The following is a 19640-nucleotide window of genomic DNA, read 5'->3' as shown; positions in this document are numbered from 1 at the left end:
TGGCTCTGGGTATGGCCAGGGCTGTCCTTCCTTCACCAGGCTGTGGGCCTTCCTGTCAATGCCCATCCGAAGATGAGGATGTTTCTGTGGCTGATGGCCCTGGGGGGTGGTGGAGACACAGGTGAAGGGAGGAGGAGGGCAGGAGTTCCTCCAGTGCACTGCCCCCAAGGCACCCCAGCTCCTCTGGAGCCCCTGCCAGGCAGCCAGGTGAGGACGGGGAAGACAGCACCCCAGACTGGGAGGGGCCCCCAGCTCAGCCTGCCCGGCTATCTGCCAATCAAGCCAAGCCATGCCACGGGGCTTGATATCCCCGGATGGGTTTTATCTCCTGGCCCAGCTGTCCCCGCAGGCTGGCGCGGCCACACTTATCTGGGGGTGGCTGGCCCTGTGTGCTCAGCCCCCTCACTCTGACTCGGGGCACAGCCCTGTCAATCTCCCTGCTGTGGGGGCAGCCAGCAGCCCCTCCATGGTGTGGACACTGAGGCTTGGGAGAGGGCAGGTGCCAGCAGGGACTGAGGTTCAAACCCCAGACTTATCCTGTGACTGCCTCGCCTCCTTAAGGTCAAAAGGTACTGAACCCAGATGAATTCATGTATTTGTTTAAGATTTTATCTCATCTTAAAACGTAAAAAAAGGACACTGTGGAGAATAATGAAACCTTTGTTTACTCATCACCCAAAGTCAGTGAACATGAAAATTTATGTTCTTGTTATAAAAGGAATAAATATAAGGTCCCCTTTGTTCTATGGCCATTTTGCTCCCCACCTGACTTCAAGACCCGGCCCCCGCCTGTCTGCCCTGTGGTTATTTTCAACGTCAGGAGATGATCTGGTGAACCCTCCCGGTGGCACCCGTCAGCCCCTCCAGATTGTTTTTGGTTGGGGAGCGGCTGGGTTGGATCTGGGCAGGCAGGGTCAGGCTGGTGGGGGGGGGGTGCGGGGGGGTCCTGGCCTCTGTCCCACCCACAGTGACAGCCCTGATGGCATCATTACCCAGCACCACGTCAGTGTGGCAGGACAGCCCATGGTTGGGCAATTCTGGGCAACTCGCTGCCTTTCCTGGACCCCCCAACCCCCTAGCAGACGTGACAGCCGCGAGGGCAGTGCTCAGTGTCTCGGCAGCGCCTGTCTGGTTTCTGGAGTTCAGTGGTGGCAGCGTGCCTCTCTCCCTTTTGGGGAGAGGCAGCCTGGAGTGCGGCTTGGCCACACCCACTCCCCGCCTCCCTCCGGGCATGAATGAGCGAGTGATGCAATCAGCCGGCCTCTTGCGAATCCAGAAAGCTCTCCGGAAGCCGGCTAGGTCCCCGAGGCTCAGTTTCTTTTATGGTCATGCTCCCCCAACCATAAGGAAATGGGACTGGCAAGCCAGGACCTGCCCCTTGCCCTGTGCAGCGGAGAGGGAGCTGCCTACACCCACTGACCCGACCCTGCTGAGCCCTGAGGGTTGGACTGGAGAGCTCTGGACTGGTAACATCTCCATGTCCCTGGGAGCCCTGGGAAGAGGTGAAGAATCACCTCTTCAGTTTGGGTGAGGAGTGGAAGTTCCGGAATTTCAAGTATTTTATTTTAGGAATAGCAGCGAAAACACTGACTTTCAGACATTTTTCAACCAGACTTTCCTGGTGTGTAGTAGCCGTCTCCGCTCTGGCATTCACAGAATTGTAGCGGGGTGGTTAATTTCTGAGAGGTAGGCAGGCGGCAGCCCGTCCCGCACCTCAGGACGTTTCGGTGTCATCAGTTAATTAGCATGGATGTCTTTCCTCGGGGTCTGTTGCTTACATTGTAAAATTCCATAGGATTTGTTCAGCTGGGGAAAAGCCACTGGAGTCCTCAAGGCCTTGGCTGGCCAGACCTTTCTGAGCGTTACTCCCATGGGGAAAGAGAGAAGAGGAGCCCACGGCCTTTCCGATGCTCTCACCTTCCTGCAGTCTTAGTGGTGTGGTGCCAGGAGGGCTGTGAGATCCGAGCTGTGTGGGTGGCCCGTGCTAGGCCTTTGCCCACTTCTGGGGTGTAGACGTTCCCACTGGCAGATTTCAAGCTCCTGACAGCGACAAATAACCTCGTGAGCAGAGGAGTGAAGGGTAGTGCAGCAGGCAGTGAGGGGTGTCGTGGAGTCAGTGCCTCGGGATTAACATGATTTTACTTCATTTTAAGTTGTGGGGGTGGCTGTTTCCCCATCAGCTCACAGATCCCTGAATAGTGGCTCAGCGTGCCTACATATTGCAACAGAACCCCCCAACACACACACACACACACACACACACACACAGTGGCTCAGCGTGCCTACATATTGCAACAGAACCCCCCAAAACACACACACACACACACACACACACACACACACAGTGGCTCAGCGTGCCTACATATTGCAACAGAACCCCCCAAAACACACACACACACACACACACACACACACTGGCTCAGAGCTGGGTGCCTTACAGGGCCCAGGAGGACGTGCTGGTGTCTGGAGACCTGTCTGAGCGTGCCTGACCCCACGTCTCAGCGCCTCCTGGGGCAGGCGTTCTGGCCATCTGTGTGGGGTCACTCAGGCTTCTGAAGCACACGGTGCTATTTTGGGTTTCATGGTATGCCCCCAAAGCAGCAGGGCAGCAGGGTCAGCTCTGCTCACCACAGGCCCCTGTGGCCCCTCCCAGGCTGCCGTCCCCAGGTGACTGGCCAGGTAGTTCCAGGAAAGCGGGACACCCCACTTCTGTTGGAATCCACAGAAGATCCTCTTTGAGGAAAGGGCCCTGCCCTCATGGAGTCCGGCAGCCGGGCTGTGCGTGGGTCTCACGGTCAGGTCAGGGTGCTGAGTAGGTGCAAAAAGGTGTAATGGGCACCTTCGAAGTGGCAGGGTCACCTTGCTCACCTGGGTCTCTGGAGGCAGTGACCCCACTTGAAGTCCTGACTACAGGTGGGACTCCGTGGCCTGGTGTGGTGGGGGGTGAGGAAAGGTCCCTTGCAGATCTTAAGGGGCACCTGGGATCCAGCCCTTAGACCTGAAAGAACTGCGAAGTTTATCAAAACAGGTCCCAGAAAGTCAGAACCTGCCCTAAGGGCTGGCACGGGACTGGAGCTGTTTAAGGAGCTTGTTTTTCTGGTGGACCCAGCCCTGGCCCTGGGGTGGAGGTGGGGCCGTCACCTCCCAGCCTACCCCTGAGCTGGCGTCTGCCCGTGGAACTCACCACTGCCCTCTGTCTCCACAGTGCTGCTCACAGCCGTGAACTGCTACAGCGTGAAGGCCGCCACCCGGGTCCAGGATGCCTTTGCCGCCGCCAAGCTCCTGGCTCTGGCCCTGATCATCCTGCTGGGCTTCGTCCAGATCGGGAAGGGTGAGTACGTCCCCCAGGCCCCACCGGCGGCCCCTCGAGGCTTTGCCTGTGTGTCCTTCACAGGGCATGAGGTCCCGTCCCCGGGTGCCTCCCAGTCCGCAGCTCTGCAGTGCTGTACAACGTGGAGATTTCCCTCTGGGAAAAATCACCCAGCAAGTGAAATCCGACCCAGAGGGGGACACAGGAGTGCTCCCGTGGGACAGCGTGGCCACCACTGGGAGGGGCTCTGGCAGTTTTTCTCGTTTTTTACGCTGCAATGTCTGTGAATCTTGAGAGCCCAGCTGATGCGTTGTAACCTCACCTGGGGGCGATGTGGAACATTCCAGGCCTGGCAGGGGCTATGCCTGCCATGCAGACCTCACCCGCGCCATCTCACCCTGGGTCTGTCAGAGTCCCACGTGCTGTCGCCCCTCACCCACCCCCGACGGGGCCACGCTTCTGGTCATGCTGTGATTCATTCATCATTCCATGGGCAGGTGTGGGATTGTCTCTGTGTTTCTGTCTGCTTTTTAAAGAAGATGAGGTAAGCATGGAAAACAAAACAAACCTGGTTCATCACTCAGACGTGTCCACTGTTAGCATTCGGGAACAGGTGAGAGCAGTCTGGCGCACAGGTTTTAAGGCTGGCTGGCCCAGACTTTGGTCTTGTGCTGTGTGATCTTGGGGAAATCACTGATTCTGAGCCTTTTTCCCAGCTGCTTTTTCTCTTGGGGCTGGTAGAAGGAATAAAGAGAGTGAGTGTGAAACAGCCCCCGCCCCTTTGCACCTGTGTTCTCTGTCGACGTGGACTGACACAGTTGGTATTTTGCTGGGTGTCTCTGGACCCTTTAACACACACCCCATAGATCTGTGTTCTGTGTCTGCCTGCAGAGCCTCCACCCTTTCCACACTGCCATTCCGCGGTGAGGTCGGGCTGGGGTTTCATAAGCAGTTCCCATTTGTGTGGTCACAGACCCTGGGACACACTGTCCTTGGCACTGGATCCCGCCCGTGGTTGGGTACAGTTGAAGTGGGGGGCCCTGTTGCTTGAGTCCAGCAGGGATGCCTCTGTCTGCAGTTCCTTCTGAGTTTGTCTCCATCCATGTTGGAGCCAGCCTAGGAGCAGAGCAGTTAGGAGCTGGCCTCCTACTCTTCTCTCCCAGAGCCTCAGGTAGAGATGATCCCAGTCCTGGAGCTGTGGAGCTTTCGCTGAGTGCAGGCACCCGGCGGATGCACGCTCTGGTGACTCACAGTCACCGATGGCTGCAGAGAGGCTGCCTGGTCCCACATGGCTGTAGGGGAGGCAGGTAGGACCCCAGGGCTGCAGAGGACAGGGCTGCAGAGGACAGGGCAAGGACCTTGCTCCTAGAGGCAGGAAGGTCCTCACCCAGCAAGCTGTGAGCTGCCCCGCCCCCATGCACGGCCAGGCCAAAACATGCAGACACAAGGACGCTGCCTCCTCCTGTGTGGGGCCCTGCCTCAGGGCTGGGAGGCTCTCCTGTGTGCACTGTGCCACTGGTGGGCTGTGAACTGAACAGTGCCCAGCAGCACCCAGCACCCAGCACGCAGCTTTAGCTGAGCCTCCGCCTTGCTCCTGGCGCCCCCTGCTGGCTGTACTTGGCACTTCGCCTTAGAGACAAAGGCTGGCTGCAGCTGGGGAGGGGTCTCCACACCAAACAGGTAACCTGGGCCTGCAGGGGGATGCAGTGCCGGGCTATGACCTCACCACAGCGAGGCAAGCTCCAGGTGCTGGGGCCAGACTGTCTTTATCAAACGTATCAATCTGTACACAGTCTGCAGCAGGTGTTAGTTACCTGCCTCATCGTCGAGGGGAAGTCCCACTTGATTCCCAGGTGGCTCTGGAAAGTTGCCCAGGTCAATCCTTCAGGAGCTCGAGCCCATCCCCCATGCATGTGTCTGACCAGGGATTCTCAGAGTCGCCCGGGGTACCAGAGCCACCCAAGAGCTGGCAGGACAGGGCTGGCAGGAAGTCCCAATTCTGAACCTTCCTGGGACCTCAGGTTCCGGCACCTTACTCAAGACAAGACGAGCTCATTCCATGGCTCCCGGGCACTCAGAAGTTGCCCAGGGAGGTGGTTGGGCCTGAGTAACATTTTACGGGCAGGAGACAAATCCATCCTGTGCCTCCCAGAAGTGGGCACGGAAGGGGTGCTTTGCTCGTGAAGGCCTTTGCTTGGCTGCGCTCATCAGATAGCCAGGAAAGATTTAGGAGGGGAACGTGATTTTTGTAAAAACAAATTTCGGTAGGGAGAGCAAAGAGCTTTTGTTCGACTTGAATACATAATAGGTTTATAATTCCGTTAGCTGTTGAAAGCGCCCTCCCACCGTGCTCCCCCCAGCAATTCCCTTCTGAGCTTTGGGATACAGTGCAGTGTCTGCAGAATTCCTGTCTCCTGTTTGGCTTCAACAGATTTATTTTGTTACCAGATGAATGCCTTGCTTTTAGAAGATACATTGTGTTGACCCCTTTCTGCCAAAGCAGTTGTCCAACTTTATACCCCCAATGGACGCAAAGCCCTTGGGCAGCTGCCCCCTCCCCTCGCTGGCACCTGGCAGCAGCGCCCCCAGATACTTCAAGGCAGAGACTCCGGCCTCAATTTTGCAACAATTGGCCAGTGGCCCTTTCCGGGTCTGGAGAATGCAGCGAAAATCTAGCAGAGCAGGCCTGGCCCACGCACCTGTTCCTGCCTGTCCTGCACCCTGGGTGCCCTGCTCCATTGGGGCTGAAAAGGCTCCTCCTTGCTGCCCTTGGCCCCCAAGTGGGCCCTGTGCTATGGAAAGGCACTGGCCCTAGGGTCCCGTAGGCCTTGGCTGACCGTACAGCCTCTTGCCTGTTTCCTCCTCGTCAGGGAAGTTTGTAATCACCCCTTCCCAGTTGGCCATCCGCAGAACCATCTTCTGTCCCGTGTGCCGCATCTATGCCAGGTCCCAACGAGAACATGGCCCCGCATCCAGAGCTCATGGGGGGACCTGAGAGCCATAGGCACGTGAATGGGAGAGTCGCAGTGGGGAATAAGCAGGGCCCTGGTGCAGACCAGAAAAGCCCTTCTGAGGGGTTGGGCCTTTCCTGAGATGCGGGCTGGGAGGGGCAGCTGGCTGAGTGACAGGGGCGACTCTGCAGGGGCCTGAGTGGTTGGGAGCCCTCGCCTCCTCCACGTCTTGGGGGAGTCATGGCTGCCCCTAGGCTGGGGCATGGGGACACGCAGGCTTAGGTGTCACACGAGGTTCTGCAGTTAGTCCCAGCCTTTTCGAAAGGGAGACAGTACTCATTAGGGTTCAGATCTGACCCACCGTCCCATGAGTCCACTCGCAGGCTGTTGCCTAAGGAGAGGGTGGCTGGGCCTTCGCCTGCAGGGCGGAGGGTGGGAGCGAGGGCACAGGCTCTGCCGTCCCAGCCCAGCAGCAGCAGCACGTCCCTCCTGGAGGACACAATGGGGCGCTTTGTGCTTTGCTTGGGCTGCAGCCGTCAGCAGCAGAACAAACTAATCTCTCCTTGAACAGTTACAGATTGGATAGTTGGGCAGATTTTAAAAAAAGGTTGCATAAAAACTTTCTTTTCCTTCTCCTCCCACATTGTACTGTTGGAGGTCAGTATTCCCCTGGAGCAAGATTTGCCCTTTCACTCTGTCCACAAAAAGGAAAGAAAGCCGCAGCCTGCCAGGGCGGCGTGCCTCTTGCTGTCCTTCGCCCCGGGAGGGGAAAATGCTTCCCCTGGGCAGGGCTCAGACCCCAGCCGAATGGCTTTGCTGAGCTGCTGGGCCCTGGGTCCCGGTGGCCGAGACCCGTGGATGTGACCTACACCTATGAGTAGGGCACTTCCGGATGGTCCCGTGTCCCAGGCGGTAAATACATGTGTGCCACTGGGCTGTGGGGCAGGGGCCTGCATTTGTGTGTCACGTGACAGTTTTGAAATGATGGTTTTCCTTTGGTTCTTCAGCTAGTAGGGCCCCTTAGACTCAGAGAAGTGGGGTGCCCTGCCCCAGGTCCCACAGCGTGAGCAGTGGGCAGGTCCCTCCCCACCCCCACTATGACCCTGGGCGCAGTGTGCAGGGTCATGCGCTGCCGGGGGGAGGCCCACACCTCTCTTCCCAGGGTGCGTTCGGGTGGACAGCGCTGGGCCCATCTGCTCTTGGGAGGTTCACGTGGGGTGTCATGTGTTACAGGAAAGGCTGATGGGACAGTTCCTGAGTAACATGTCCATCCTGAGAGGGTGGAGGTCTGGAGGACATCCCTTCTCAGACTGGTCTCTGAGCTTCGCTGAGCTTCCTTGAAGGCAGCCCCCTGAGCCCCTCCCGATCTCCCTCCTGAGGAGCTTCCTGGAGGAAGAGGTGCCGCCTCCCTCATCTGGCCCTCATCTGGCTGGGGGTGTGCGGCCCTGTCTTGGTCCCCGCTTCCTGTGGGTGGGGGCTTCCAGCCCCCAGACGATGTTTCTGACAAAGGCCCCCTCAGTGGTCACAGCACATGCCCAGCTGCTGGGCTGTTCTGGTGAGAAAAACGTTTCACCAACACCTCGGCTGTCTGTGGCTCTGGGGTGTGGAGGGGTCACCTCGTGGACTGAGAGGCCCCCCTGGGCTGTGGCTTAGAGCTGTTCCTTCTTCTGGGCCTGGCTTCACCTGAGTGTGTGCGTGGACCCGTAGCTGGGCTTCTAGGTGCTCCCAGCAGAGCTCAGCCCAGCCTGCTCTCCGAACCCCAGATCGGGACTGTGGGCTTCTAGGGTGCCCTCCCGGAGAGAGGGCAAGGGCAGGTGCCAGATGTGCAGCTACCTTGGGATTCTAGTTTTGCCGCCCCCCGGCCAGGGTGAGTCTGAGCCTCGGTGTCTTCCCCTGGGAAATGGGCTGTCCTCCCTTGCAGGGAGGAGGCCAGGCTCACTGCGTCCCCGGCACGGGAGCCACTGCCATGCAGGGTCCAACAGCCCCTTTTCCTCACCTCACGCCCTGACTGCCGCTTTCTCCGGGGGTGACAGCAAGAGCGGAGCAGGCCTGGGTGGGTGGGTCTCAGCCTCAGAGGGTCTGGTGCCGGGGCCCTGCTACCTGGATGCCGGGGGGAGAGTCGGTGAGAGGCCCCGCCAGGCCAGGGACGCTGATGCCCTGGGCCGGGTGCTCGGCCTCCTGGCTCCTAGACACCCCCTCGCTGTGTTTCCTTGTGGGAGAGTGAGCTGTCTGGGGCCTCCTCTTGTGTGGACAAGGATCCTGTCAGATCAGGCCCCACCCTGAGGACCCCACTTACCCTTAATCTGTAGAGGCCCCATGTCCACATACAGCCACACCGGGGTTAGGGCTTCCACGTCTGAGTTTTGGGGGACAGGGTGGAGCTTCGGGCCCCGCTCTCCTGGCAGGAAATAGGGCAAGCCCCAGGGCCTCAAAATGAATCCCAGCTGAGTCCAGGCTGTGTTAACCAAGGGAGGAGTCGGCCACAGCTCGGCCTGGAGCTGCCAAAGCTCACTTTCCAGAGAAGCTTCCAGGCTGGCCTGCCTGTGGGGGACTCCAGGGCGTCTCTGTGAGGCATCTCAGACAGGCTCAGGGTCATGCAGGGACAGACAGGACATTGCGCTCAGGAGCTCCCAGATTGGTGCCAGGCTCAAGTGCGGCTCCGCTCCAGACAACCTGGGCCTGGAGCCAGGGCTGCGGCGTTGGCTGCCCCAAGGGTGGGTACTTCGCGACTCAGGGCACCTCTTTTGGGCCTCGAAGGCCTCACAGTTGATAAAGGATGCTTGACCCGCCGCTTGCTCTGGGAGCTCAGTGTGTCCTGGGCCTGCCATGCTTCTGTGCCGTTGGCCTCGGGAGGATGACAGGCTGGGGAAGCTGGGGCTCTGCTGGTGCCGTGTGCTGGGACAGAATCAAAGGACGGGAGCGGGGCTTGTTTTCCCACGGCCTTCACCTCCCGGTGCCCTTCGTCAGACCCATGGACAGAGGCCAGGGCAGCCGCAGGAGAAGGTGAGTGTGGGAGGTGTCGCAGCCACAGCCCTGTGCTGGGGACAGTTCTCAGGGTCTTTTCCCGCCTGTGGAGTTGGAAAAAGCTTTTACTTCTGGTGTGAGGTTGGCAGCTCTAAGCAAAGGGCCCACTCCTTCATGAGTTTCCAAGACCGACAGACACTGCTGGTGGTCCAAAAGTGCCATCTGGTCACCGCCAGAACCCCCAAACCCAAATTCCTGCCCCATCACGGTTCCCAGGCATTAGATGGCCAGAGCGAAACAGGCATCTGAAAAGCGGCGCCGTGGCCTAGGGTGGGCGTGGACTCTGGGGTGGGCGTGGACTCTGCCTGGGGTGGGTGTGGACTCTGTGGGGTGGGCGTGGACTCTGTGGGGTGGGCGTGGACTCTGCCTGGAGTGGGACTCTGTGGGGTGGGCGTGGACTCTGTGGGGTGGGCGTGGACTCTGTGGGGTGGGCGTGGACTCTGCCTGGAGTGGGACTCTGCCTGGAGTGGGACTCTGTGGGGTGGGCGTGGACTCTGCCTGGAGTGGGACTCTGTGGGGTGGGCGTGGACTCTGTGGGGTGGGCGTGGACTCTGTGGGGTGGGCATGGACTCTGGCCTGGGCTCTGGACTGAACCTGTGTGGCGGTCACTGCACGACCTCCCTGAGCCCACAGGGCAGCTAGCTCCAGGGTGCTGACCACATGGGACTCACAGCCCCCTCCTAGATGAGGTGCCATTGGCTGTGCACTCGGCTGGTGACTGAGAAGTGGGGTGTGAGCTGCAGCTGTCCTGCCCCTGACCATGCCTGATGCACTGAGAAGCCAGGGAGGTCTCCCCTGGGTGGCACGGTTGGCCCCTCATGTGTGGTGACAGATGCCTACAGACTGGCTTTAGCAACAGACATGCAGACGGTCCCGGTCCTGGCAGCCAGAGGTCCAGACCCAAGGTGCCACCTTCCCCTTCCAGCTGCCCGTGGCCCCAGGCATCCTGGGCTGGCTCTGACTCTGTCTCCCCTGGATCTGTCTCCGTGTCGCTGAGGACGCATGTCGTCCGCCTTAGTGCCTACTCGAATCCGGGGTGATCTCATCTCAAGGTCCTTCGCTGATTGCACCTGCGGAGACCGCGTTTGCAGCCAGGACACATCCCACAGCTCCACTGGACGTGAATTTGGGGGACACTGTTGAGCACACTCCACCTAGAGCCCCAAGGGGCCAGAGTGGTTGGAAGGCAGAAAGCCCCAGCACAGCGGAAAGTCCGCGCTTGAGGAGTGACTCTCTTGTCCCTGGGGTGTTTCCAGGGCTGGGGCAGGGCCCCGTCAGCCCTGAGGTTCCGGGATGCCCTCCCTCTCCACATTCCCATGTTCCCCACGCTGGGCAGGCTCTTCTCTCCAGGGACACTGCGTTCATGGGGAGACATCGTCCTCTGAGTCAAGAGGCAGAGGCTTGGAGGGTTGGCCGCGTCACAGAGGAGGGGGAAGATCCCGTTCCCACGTGCGTTCGGCCACTGGGGGCGTCCCTGGGCCCCGTCAGCAGGATGGCTTTACCCACCGGCGGAGTCTCCCGTCCAGCCTCGGGGTGGATGGTTCCCATGGCCGCATCTGCCTGACTCAGGGATCAAGGCCACTTTTCCCTGAAATCATCTCCCCAGGGCCTTTGGAGCGCTTGTTCCCACCGCAGTTACCCTGCTCTCGAGGGGATCCTGCTGACGGGGCTGCTGTGCCGGGGTCGCCGCGGCGTTTGCAGTTTGCCTTCCCCCCACCCAGGGTTTGGCTGTCGCCGCGGCGTTTGCAGTTTGCCTTCCCCCCACCCAGGGTTTGGCTGTGCATTTGCTTTCACGGCAGCCTCACCAGCCGCTGAGGAAGATGCCTCTTAGGGACAAGGAAGGGGCTGGAGGGCCCCACTCAGGCTCTGCGCTGAGTCTGTTCTCGCCTCTCTGTGGGCTCTGGCAAATGTCACCGTCTGTCCACGGTGATTCTCTTCCTTACTTCCCTGTCACGCTGTCCCCTCCTTGTGGGTGGAGGCTGACTGGATAGCAGACTGCCAGGTGTGGAGGCTGGGTGGCTGCTGGATGAGTGGGCCGCTCAGCCATTCCTTCCAGTCCTGCCCAGTGCCTGGGGCTTCATGTCGAAGCCAGGACCACGCCCGAGTCTAGGGTCCATGGGAGAGAAAGCTGAGAGGAGCTGGTCCTGTCCTCCCGGCAGGGGTAGAGGCTCGTGGCTGATGCCTTGTCATGGTCTTCTTGCACAGGGTCTCAGCCTGGCACCTCTGCCACCGTGGGCTCTCTGTTGTGTGGGGGTGTCCTGTGGTGGGCTCTCTGTTGTGTGGGGGTGTCCTGTGGTGGGCTCTCTGTTGTGTGGGGGTGTCCTGTGGTGGGTTCTCTGTTGTGTGGGGGTGTCCTGTGGTGGGCTCTCTGTTGTGTGGGGGTGTCCTGTGGTGGGCTCTCTGTTGTGTGGGGGTGTCCTGTGGTGGGCTCTCTGTTGTGTGGGGGTGTCCTGTGGTGGGCTCTCTGTTGTGTGGGGGTGTCCTGTGGTGGGCTCTCTGTTGTGTGGGGGTGTCCTGTGGTGGGCTCTCTGTTGTGTGGGGGTGTCCTGTGCATTGCAGGATATCCAGCAGCATCCCCGGCCTCCTGCTCCGTGCCAGTAGCGCCCCACCCTGCCGTCGTGACAGCCCAGGTCTCCCGGTGTGCAGAATGCCCCCTGGTCATGCTGAGAGGTGTGGGGGTGCTGCCCCCAGGGTTTGAACGCTGTCTAACTCCCACCTCTGGTGTGTCTCTCCCCTGTGTGTAGCGTGGAGTCACTGGATGAGTGTGGTGACCTCCCTGTGTCCAGCTGCCCTGGGCTGCAAGCAGGTCCTTCCTGCAGCCCTCCAGGCCACCCTTAAGCAGAGCTGGACCAGCCTGGCCAACATGGTGAAACCCCATCTCTACTAAAAATACAAAAATTAGCCAGGCGTGGTGGAACTCTGTCTCAAAAAAAAAAAAAAAAAAGTTACTCAGGCCTTAGGGCTGCCAATATCTGGCTCCTGACTGAAGCCCTCATACCATGTCAAGCCTCGGTATATTGTCCTTAGCAAAAGCAGCCGCCCTCTGTGTAGGATCAGCTGCCTTTCTGTCATGAGGCTAGAGGTCGGCTATGAGGATTGATGTGTCTGGCGGGGACCTTGGACTGAGGCCTCCTGTCCATCAGCTCAGGCTGAGTCCGGGGGTGGTCACAGTGAATGGGGCACGTGTTTCTGGCCTCCAGGGCTCACCTTCACCCCCTCCCACCATGAGTGCCAGATGGGGGAGGCAGGACCTTGATTCTCAAGCAGCCTGGCAGGTCTGCACTCCCCCACTTGTAGGACAGATGCTCCCCCCAGCAGAAGTAAGTGGGCAAGACACAGTAGGGCTCTGCAGATGTGAAGGATCTGCACATTCCAGAACATTCCATCAGAGAGCAGATGGGAGAGAGGCCAGAGGGGCTGTGGGCGTCTTGGCCGAGGTGCTGGGCAGAGTGCCCTGTCCTGAGCTGCTCTGAGCTGCCCCCGCTCCAGGCCTGCAGAGTCAAGCTCTGCCTGCTGACCACCCGGTGACCAGGATACATCACACGCAGGCAGTGGGCCCTGGAGCTCCTTCTCGGGAGATCAAGGCCTCAGCAGGGCAGGGTGGCGGGCAGCCCTCAGGGAACCCACCAGCACCCCCAGTGTAGGCTGAAGATCAAAGGCCCCAGCACACCTGGCATCTGAGACAGACAGAGCTGGAGGCAGAGCCGCAGGCATCCAGCACGCCACGGGGAAGCAGGTGCAAAACAGGAACTGGGTCCACCCATCAGGAAGGGACCCCACCGTGGGCTCTGCCGTAGGAAATCTGGTGCCACCTTTGAAGTGCACCCTTTGTTTGGGGTAATTGCCAAGGTCTTACGGGAACCTCCCTTCACGGGTCCCCTTTGAAATTTGCTCACCTCGTCACTCTGCGGTGTTCCCTGGACCACCAAGGTGGTTCCCCTTCTTGGGCTCCCACGGTGGCCTGTGGTCCAAGGCCACATGTTGGGACACAGCAGCCCCAGGGCCCGTCCCTGCCTGGCCCTGTGAGACGGGCTGGTGACTTTCCAGCAGGAAGGATACTGTCACACACGGTTCTCAAATGAACTAACAGTCCACAGCCTGACCAGGATTTCCACTTGTGCCTCCAGCTGTGTATGCACCTGGCAGGTAGGCAGGAGGGGACCCGGCTCCTTTGTTCCGGTGGTGTCTTTGGTCTTATTTCCAAGTTCTCCTTCCTGAAGCGCAGTGGTCTGTGAGACTGATGTCTGGGCAATATATTCCGGGCTCGAACACGCCAGGCCCATTTCACAGAGGAGGTAACAGCCACAGAAAGGGCCAGTGCTGTCCCAGCAGCCACGTGACCTTCCGGAGACACCCCTTCCCCCAAAAGACATGTCCTCCTGGGGAACCTGTGAATGCTGGTGGCCTTATTTGGAAAAAGGGTCTTCGCAGATGTGACTGAGGTTCAAGTTTTGAGATGAGGTCCTTCTGGAATAGGGTGGAGCAGTCACGAAGTCCAGTGACACGTGTCCTCAGAGGGCAAAGGAGAGAGCTCTGCACACAGCACAGGGATCGTTCTCGGCCCTGGCAGCCCTGCTCCTGCCCCTGCCCCGGCTGCAGCTGGCCACACACTCAGCATGGTCCAGGACAAACCTATGTTCTTGCCCAGGCCTGTCCTGCCAGCCCTGGAGGGAGGGCAGTCTGTTCCGAGCTCCTCGCACCCCAAGAAGCAGGGCCCTAGTGGCTCTGGGCCTTCCTTGTTGCCGTAGCCAGGATGCAAACCGAGGTCTCCTGGCTTTATACTGCCTTGACACTCATGTCATGAGGTCTCAGGGAACCTTCTTGAAGGCAACTGGGGCTGGTTGACCCCTCCATCCTGACCTCCTGTAGACAAGCGTCTGAGGAGCCCTCCTGGGCAGTGGTCAGAACTGCCTGTCCCCTCTCAGGTGGGCACAGGGCCTCTGGCGGGGCCACATCCCTCTGGTTGTGGTTGGAACCCTGCACCCTCCATGTGGCTCAGCAGGTACATACCATTTGTCACAGTGAAAAGCCTTCACTCCAGCATTTTTGTTTGCTATGTATTTTGCTCCAGGAGCATTCTAGAACTGGTAGCATGACCTCTGTTCAGCGCTCTCTAACCCAGCATTCCTTTCTTTGACCCTGCCAGGTGATGTGTCCAATCTAGATCCCAAGTTCTCATTTGAAGGCACCAAACTGGATGTGGGGAACATTGTGCTGGCATTATACAGCGGCCTGTTTGCCTATGGAGGATGGTAGGTTCTGGAATGTCTGGGTCCCTTGGTCTGGGGACATACAGTCCCTGACGTGTCCAGGAATCCCAAATCTCCCAGCCATCAAGGGGCAGTTAAAGGGAGTGGACTGCCCCTCCCTTTAACTGCCCCTTGGCAGTTAAAGAGTGGCAGGTGACCCTCCAGAGTCACCCACATCCCGACGAAGCGCGGGGAGGCCGCCCGCTGCAGCCCTACTCTGGCTGTAGCCCCACGTCGCAGTCTTGGCGAAGGTGGCAGGTGGAGGCAGCTGAGCCCTGCGGCCCCTTTCCTCCAGGTCCCCAGCCTGACTCCTGCGATCAGGCGGGACTGGGACTCACAGGGACCTGAGAATCACCCCAGTAGGGCGAACAGGCAGGGAATGTGCGGGAGGGCCTGGAAGGGGTAGCAGGGACCCCCCGGAACACGCAGGAGGCTGAGCTCCCACTCCAGGTCTGCTTTCCAGCCCAGCGAGCAGACCGCCGGGGGGCAGGCTCACCAGCTGCCCTGGGATGCTCTCTCCCCGGTGATTTATTTTCCCTGATGAGGATCATATAATTTGAACGCTGTTCTCTAAATTTTAGGAATTACTTGAATTTCGTCACAGAGGAAATGATCAACCCCTACAGGTACGTGCAAGAATGGATGGAGCCGTCTTTTTTCATTATTTTAATGTGAGGCAGGAAGCAGCCACATTCCACTCGAAGCCTGTTGGTCGGCTCAGGCCAGTTCACAGTAGGGCCGTGATTGGGGCCTCTGGGGCCAGCAGGATGTGGGGCGGGTGGCTTCTGGCCGTGTGTCCTTGAGCACGGTTTCTCCAGAGAACGGGTGGCAAGTGAGGGCCCCACTCAGGGCGGGACGGTACAGAGGAGCTGCCTGGGCTCTCGGCTCTGGTCCCCGGCTGTGCAGCTCGTGGGCAGAGCCTTAGAATTCAGACCAGGTGGCCTGACTTAGCTCTCCTGAGCCCTTGAGGTCACCCCGAAGAATCCCCATTTCTCAGGTGGGGAAGCTGAGGCCGCGGCCAAGGCACCAGCCAGGCCTGTGCAGTGTCCCGCTCCAGGCACAGCCTCCTGCCGCCAGCCTGTGCTCTCTTGCTGCTTCCCACCTTCCCCGAGAAGCCCGGCACAGAGGCTGGAGCTACTGCTTGCGAGGAGCCCACCTGGCTCCTGGGCACAGGGTTTGGCCTTCAGCCCGGGCTGCGTTGGGTGACATGTCGTCCCTGTTCTTTCCAGAAACCTGCCCCTGGCCATCATCATCTCCCTGCCCATCGTGACGCTGGTGTACGTGCTGACCAACCTGGCCTACTTCACCACCCTGTCCACCGAGCAGATGCTGTCGTCCGAGGCCGTGGCCGTGGTGAGCCGCTACCCGCCAGCTTCCACCAGGGGCCTGAGAGGCTGTGGCCAGCCCGTCCCTTCCAGACCAGAGTGGTGCCCCGCGTCTCTAAGCCTCCCCTACCCAGAGGGGGCCCCGCGTCTCTAAGCCTCCCCTACCCAGAGGGGTGGAGTGGTGGTCTCCCCTCACAGCGACCGCAGAGGAAGTGTCTGGGGATCGTCCTCAACCTCAGCTGCTGGGGGAGTCAAAGGGGAGAAGGGTTTAAAATCTGATGCCAAGCCACACCCAGAACCAGCCATAAGCCAGAATGCCTAGGGAGTCCAGGGCAGAGGTCATTTTAAATCTGAGTACAGAAAGATTGGAGTCTGCCACAGACTGGGGTTCGTTAGAAGGCACGGCTGCTGCTGGCTCGGCAGGCAGGAGGCCAGGCCTGGGCGGTGTCACCGGGCAGCTCAGCCAGGCTGGCCTCGCAGTTCCCGAGGCTCCTCCCACTGCCCTCCCAGGGCTGGGGGAACAGGGAGTGGGTGCTCTGGCCAGCTTCCTACTGAACAAGCTCTGACTCCCAGCCCACTGCCGGCAGGGCACCGTGCTGAGCCTGTGGAGGACCCCACTGGGGAAGGCAAGACCCCCACCTGCAGGCCATAGCTTGCTCCAGGGAGTCCCAGAGGAGGGGGCAAATCAGGACCAGCAAGGGCTCCCCAACAAGCAGGCTGGGCAGGGGTCACTGGAAAGCCCTGTCCTGGGAAGTCCCCCCAGAGGCCAGAATCCAGCCTGAGAGGTCCTCTGCAGAGGGCTCTTGTGAGCACAGAGGGCGAGGGCCGGCCCGGTGCAGAGGGCTCCTGGTGAGCACAGGGAGGGCGAGGGCCGGCCCGGTGCAGAGGGCTCCTGGTGAGCACAGGGAGGGCGAGGGCCGGCCCGGTGCAGAGGGCTCCTGGTGAGCACAGGGAGGGCGAGGGCCGGCCCGGTGGGGCCCAGCTCACTGGTTGTGCCTGCCTAGGACTTCGGGAACTATCACCTGGGCGTCATGTCCTGGATCATCCCCGTCTTCGTGGGCCTGTCCTGCTTCGGCTCCGTCAATGGGTCCCTGTTCACATCCTCCAGGTGAGCACAGCCCGACCCACCACAGGTGAGGGAGGCCCAGGCCTCATGGCCAGGTTCAACATGTTCCGTGTCTGTAAAAGGTTTGTCTCTGTGATACTGGGGATGCATAATTGCTCAAATAGGCCAGGCATGGTGGCTCATACCTGTAATCCCAGCACTTTAGGAGGCCGAGGTGAGCAGATCGCTTGAGCTCAGGAGTTCAAGACCAGCCTGAGCAATATGGCAAAACCCCGTTTCTACAAAAATATACAAAAATTAGCCAGGCGTGGTGGCACGTGCCCGTAGTCCCACCTACTTGGGGGGCTGAGGTGGAAAGATTGCTTGAGACCAGAAGATTGAGACTGCAGTGAGCCGAGATGGTGCCACTGCACTCCAGCCTGGGTGACAAAGTGAGACCATCTCAAAAAAAAAAAAAAAAGGCAGCAGCAAGCCCAAATAATACAGAAATAAAGGAAGCATGAACTTTGGCCCTCGCCTCCCCACTCCTGCCTGGAGGTGACACAGCTGTGGTGTCCTAGATGCCCTGTGGCCGCCGCTTGACCCCCCGGGCTGGAGTAAGCAGTGGCTCCCAAGTTGCTGTCCTTGCCGGGTTGGTTGGGGGCACTGAGAGGCCCACAGCCAGCGGCTGGAAGGGCCTGGTTCCCACTGTGGCCAGAGAGGCCCAGACAAGCCAGGCACAGGCCCTGCCACTCCCCAGCCTGCGTGTCCCCTGTCCATGTGCTGAGTTGTGGGGCAGTGGCTGACTCTGCCACTCTTGTCTGTCCACAGGCTCTTCTTCGTGGGGTCCCGGGAAGGCCACCTGCCCTCCATCCTCTCCATGATCCACCCACAGCTCCTGACCCCCGTGCCGTCCCTCGTGTTCACGGTAAGCCTGCTGCACGGCCCCGTGCCCTACATCCCTGGGGGTTGTCCGGGGGCTCCCAGAGGGAGGCTGCCACAGCTTGCAGCTCTGTCTGGGGTGTGGACTGGGTGACAGCTCAAATGTGGCCTCCTGCCGAGCTCCGCTGAATGCCAGAGAGCGCTGGAGGGGCTTTAGATTTTATTCCAAAAACAATATATGGTGGCTGCCACAAACAATTCAGACCATCGGAAATGCGGGAGGCAGAAGCTGACCCAGGGTGCTGCTCTGCCAGCCGCCTGGCTCACTGCACCTCCATGGGTGCCCACTCTGTTCGTTTCTCAGCGGGGTGCATCACACACAGTTTCCTTCCGCTTCTCCTGCATCTTTCCATGCCAGCCTGTGTGACTGCCTTTGTTCCCTCTGGCTGTGTCACACATCACTCCAAAATGTAGTGTTCTAAAAGGAAAAGCACTTATTATCTCACAGTTTCCGTAAGTCAGGAATTCAGGGAGCTGGTGCCTGAAGCTGTGTTCTCATCCTAGGGTGTGACCAGGGCTGGAGAGGCCACTCCCACAGTGGCTTCCTCCAGGGCTGTGGGCTGCAGGCCCCGCCCCTGAGCACACTGGGCTCCCCCCACAGGCTGCTTCCCCCAAAGCCAGTGAGATACAGCAGAGGAAGCTGGGGTCTGGCAGCTGTGGGCTGTCCTCAGAGGTCCTGGCTCTTGCTTACTACTCCTTCCCTGAGTTAGAAGCGAGTCAGGAAGGGCAGCAAGTCCGGGACTCTTTGGCAGCTGCATGGTCCTCGGGAGCACGGCTGTGCCGGGGGTTACAGAAACTGTTTTCTTGGTGACCACTGGGTTAGGTCAGGTTGTGGCCCTCGCACACAGAGCCACAGTCCAGCAGAGCCCAGCTGTGTATGTACACTGTGCTCTTCACCTGTCCTTAACCCGAATGTGGTCTCCATTTCCTCCTCTCCTCCCTCCTTCCCTCCTCTCCTCCCTCCTTCCCTCCTCCCCGCCTCTTCCCTCCTCCTCTCCTCCCTCCTTCCCTCCTTTCCTCCTTCAAGACCTTGCATGTTGCTCAGATGAGGTTTCTCCTTTAAAACAAAATTCCCTGGTGCTCAGCTGGGCCCAGCCAGGCTGGACAGTCCCCGGTGGCCACCACGGCCCTCCACAGCCCTGCTCGTGGGCCCCAGGGCTCAGCCAGCCACCTCTCTCTTCCAGTGTGTGATGACGCTGCTCTACGCCTTCTCCAAGGACATCTTCTCCGTCATCAACTTCTTCAGCTTCTTCAACTGGCTCTGCGTGGCCCTGGCCATCATCGGCATGATCTGGCTGCGCCACAGAAAGCCTGAGCTTGAGCGGCCCATCAAGGTGAGCCCGGGGCCTCCCGCTCACCCAGGCACCCTTCACAGAGGCAGGGTCCGTGGGTCCTAAGGACCCTGAGTTGGGAGCCAGCATCCCAGCTCAGCCTCTGGACCTGCCCCTGCCTGCATGCACCTGGGCCGGGCCACATCCACATCAAGCCCGTGTCTCCCCTCGGCAAACCAGGGCTCATGCCGCAGGGGGTCCCGGTGGGAGGGGTGCGAGGCCGTGTGTGCCCATGCTTTTACAGCAGACACGGGGGTCAACTAATTCCAGTGATGACTTGACCACCAGCTACGAGGGTGCCAAGTGTGACTGCAGGAGCTGGGGTTCCTCAAAGGACAGCAGATGGCACAGAGCTTGTGCTCCGTTGGGTGGAGGGAAGCAGATAAGGACACTGCAGTCATAGGTGGGCGGTGGTGAGCCCCAGCAGGGGTGGGGCAGAGCCGGGCCTGGCGCAGCATTCAAA

The 19640-nt window shown here is 59.9% G+C and overlaps 1 protein-coding gene across 2 annotated transcripts in view; it reads left to right on the top strand.

Moving 5' to 3' along the window:
* The window catches only part of SLC7A5 (solute carrier family 7 member 5), a 40536-nt gene that overhangs the window by 14762 nt on the left and 6134 nt on the right, over window positions 1-19640 (top strand). For both annotated transcript variants that reach the window (XM_034940866.3, XM_063598055.1), the window contains exons 2-8: window positions 3206-3331; window positions 14432-14537; window positions 15116-15160; window positions 15764-15887; window positions 16864-16967; window positions 17736-17832; window positions 19031-19180. In XM_034940866.3, coding sequence (XP_034796757.1) covers window positions 3206-3331; window positions 14432-14537; window positions 15116-15160; window positions 15764-15887; window positions 16864-16967; window positions 17736-17832; window positions 19031-19180 — 752 coding nt within the window. The remainder of the gene's footprint in view (window positions 1-3205; window positions 3332-14431; window positions 14538-15115; window positions 15161-15763; window positions 15888-16863; window positions 16968-17735; window positions 17833-19030; window positions 19181-19640) is intronic.

This window comes from Pan paniscus, chromosome 18 (genome assembly GCF_029289425.2).
Source record: "Pan paniscus chromosome 18, NHGRI_mPanPan1-v2.0_pri, whole genome shotgun sequence".
Classification (NCBI taxonomy): domain Eukaryota; kingdom Metazoa; phylum Chordata; class Mammalia; order Primates; family Hominidae; genus Pan; species Pan paniscus.
The sequence above is the reverse complement of the archived record's forward strand: the minus strand, read 5'-3'. Positions and strand labels throughout refer to the sequence as shown.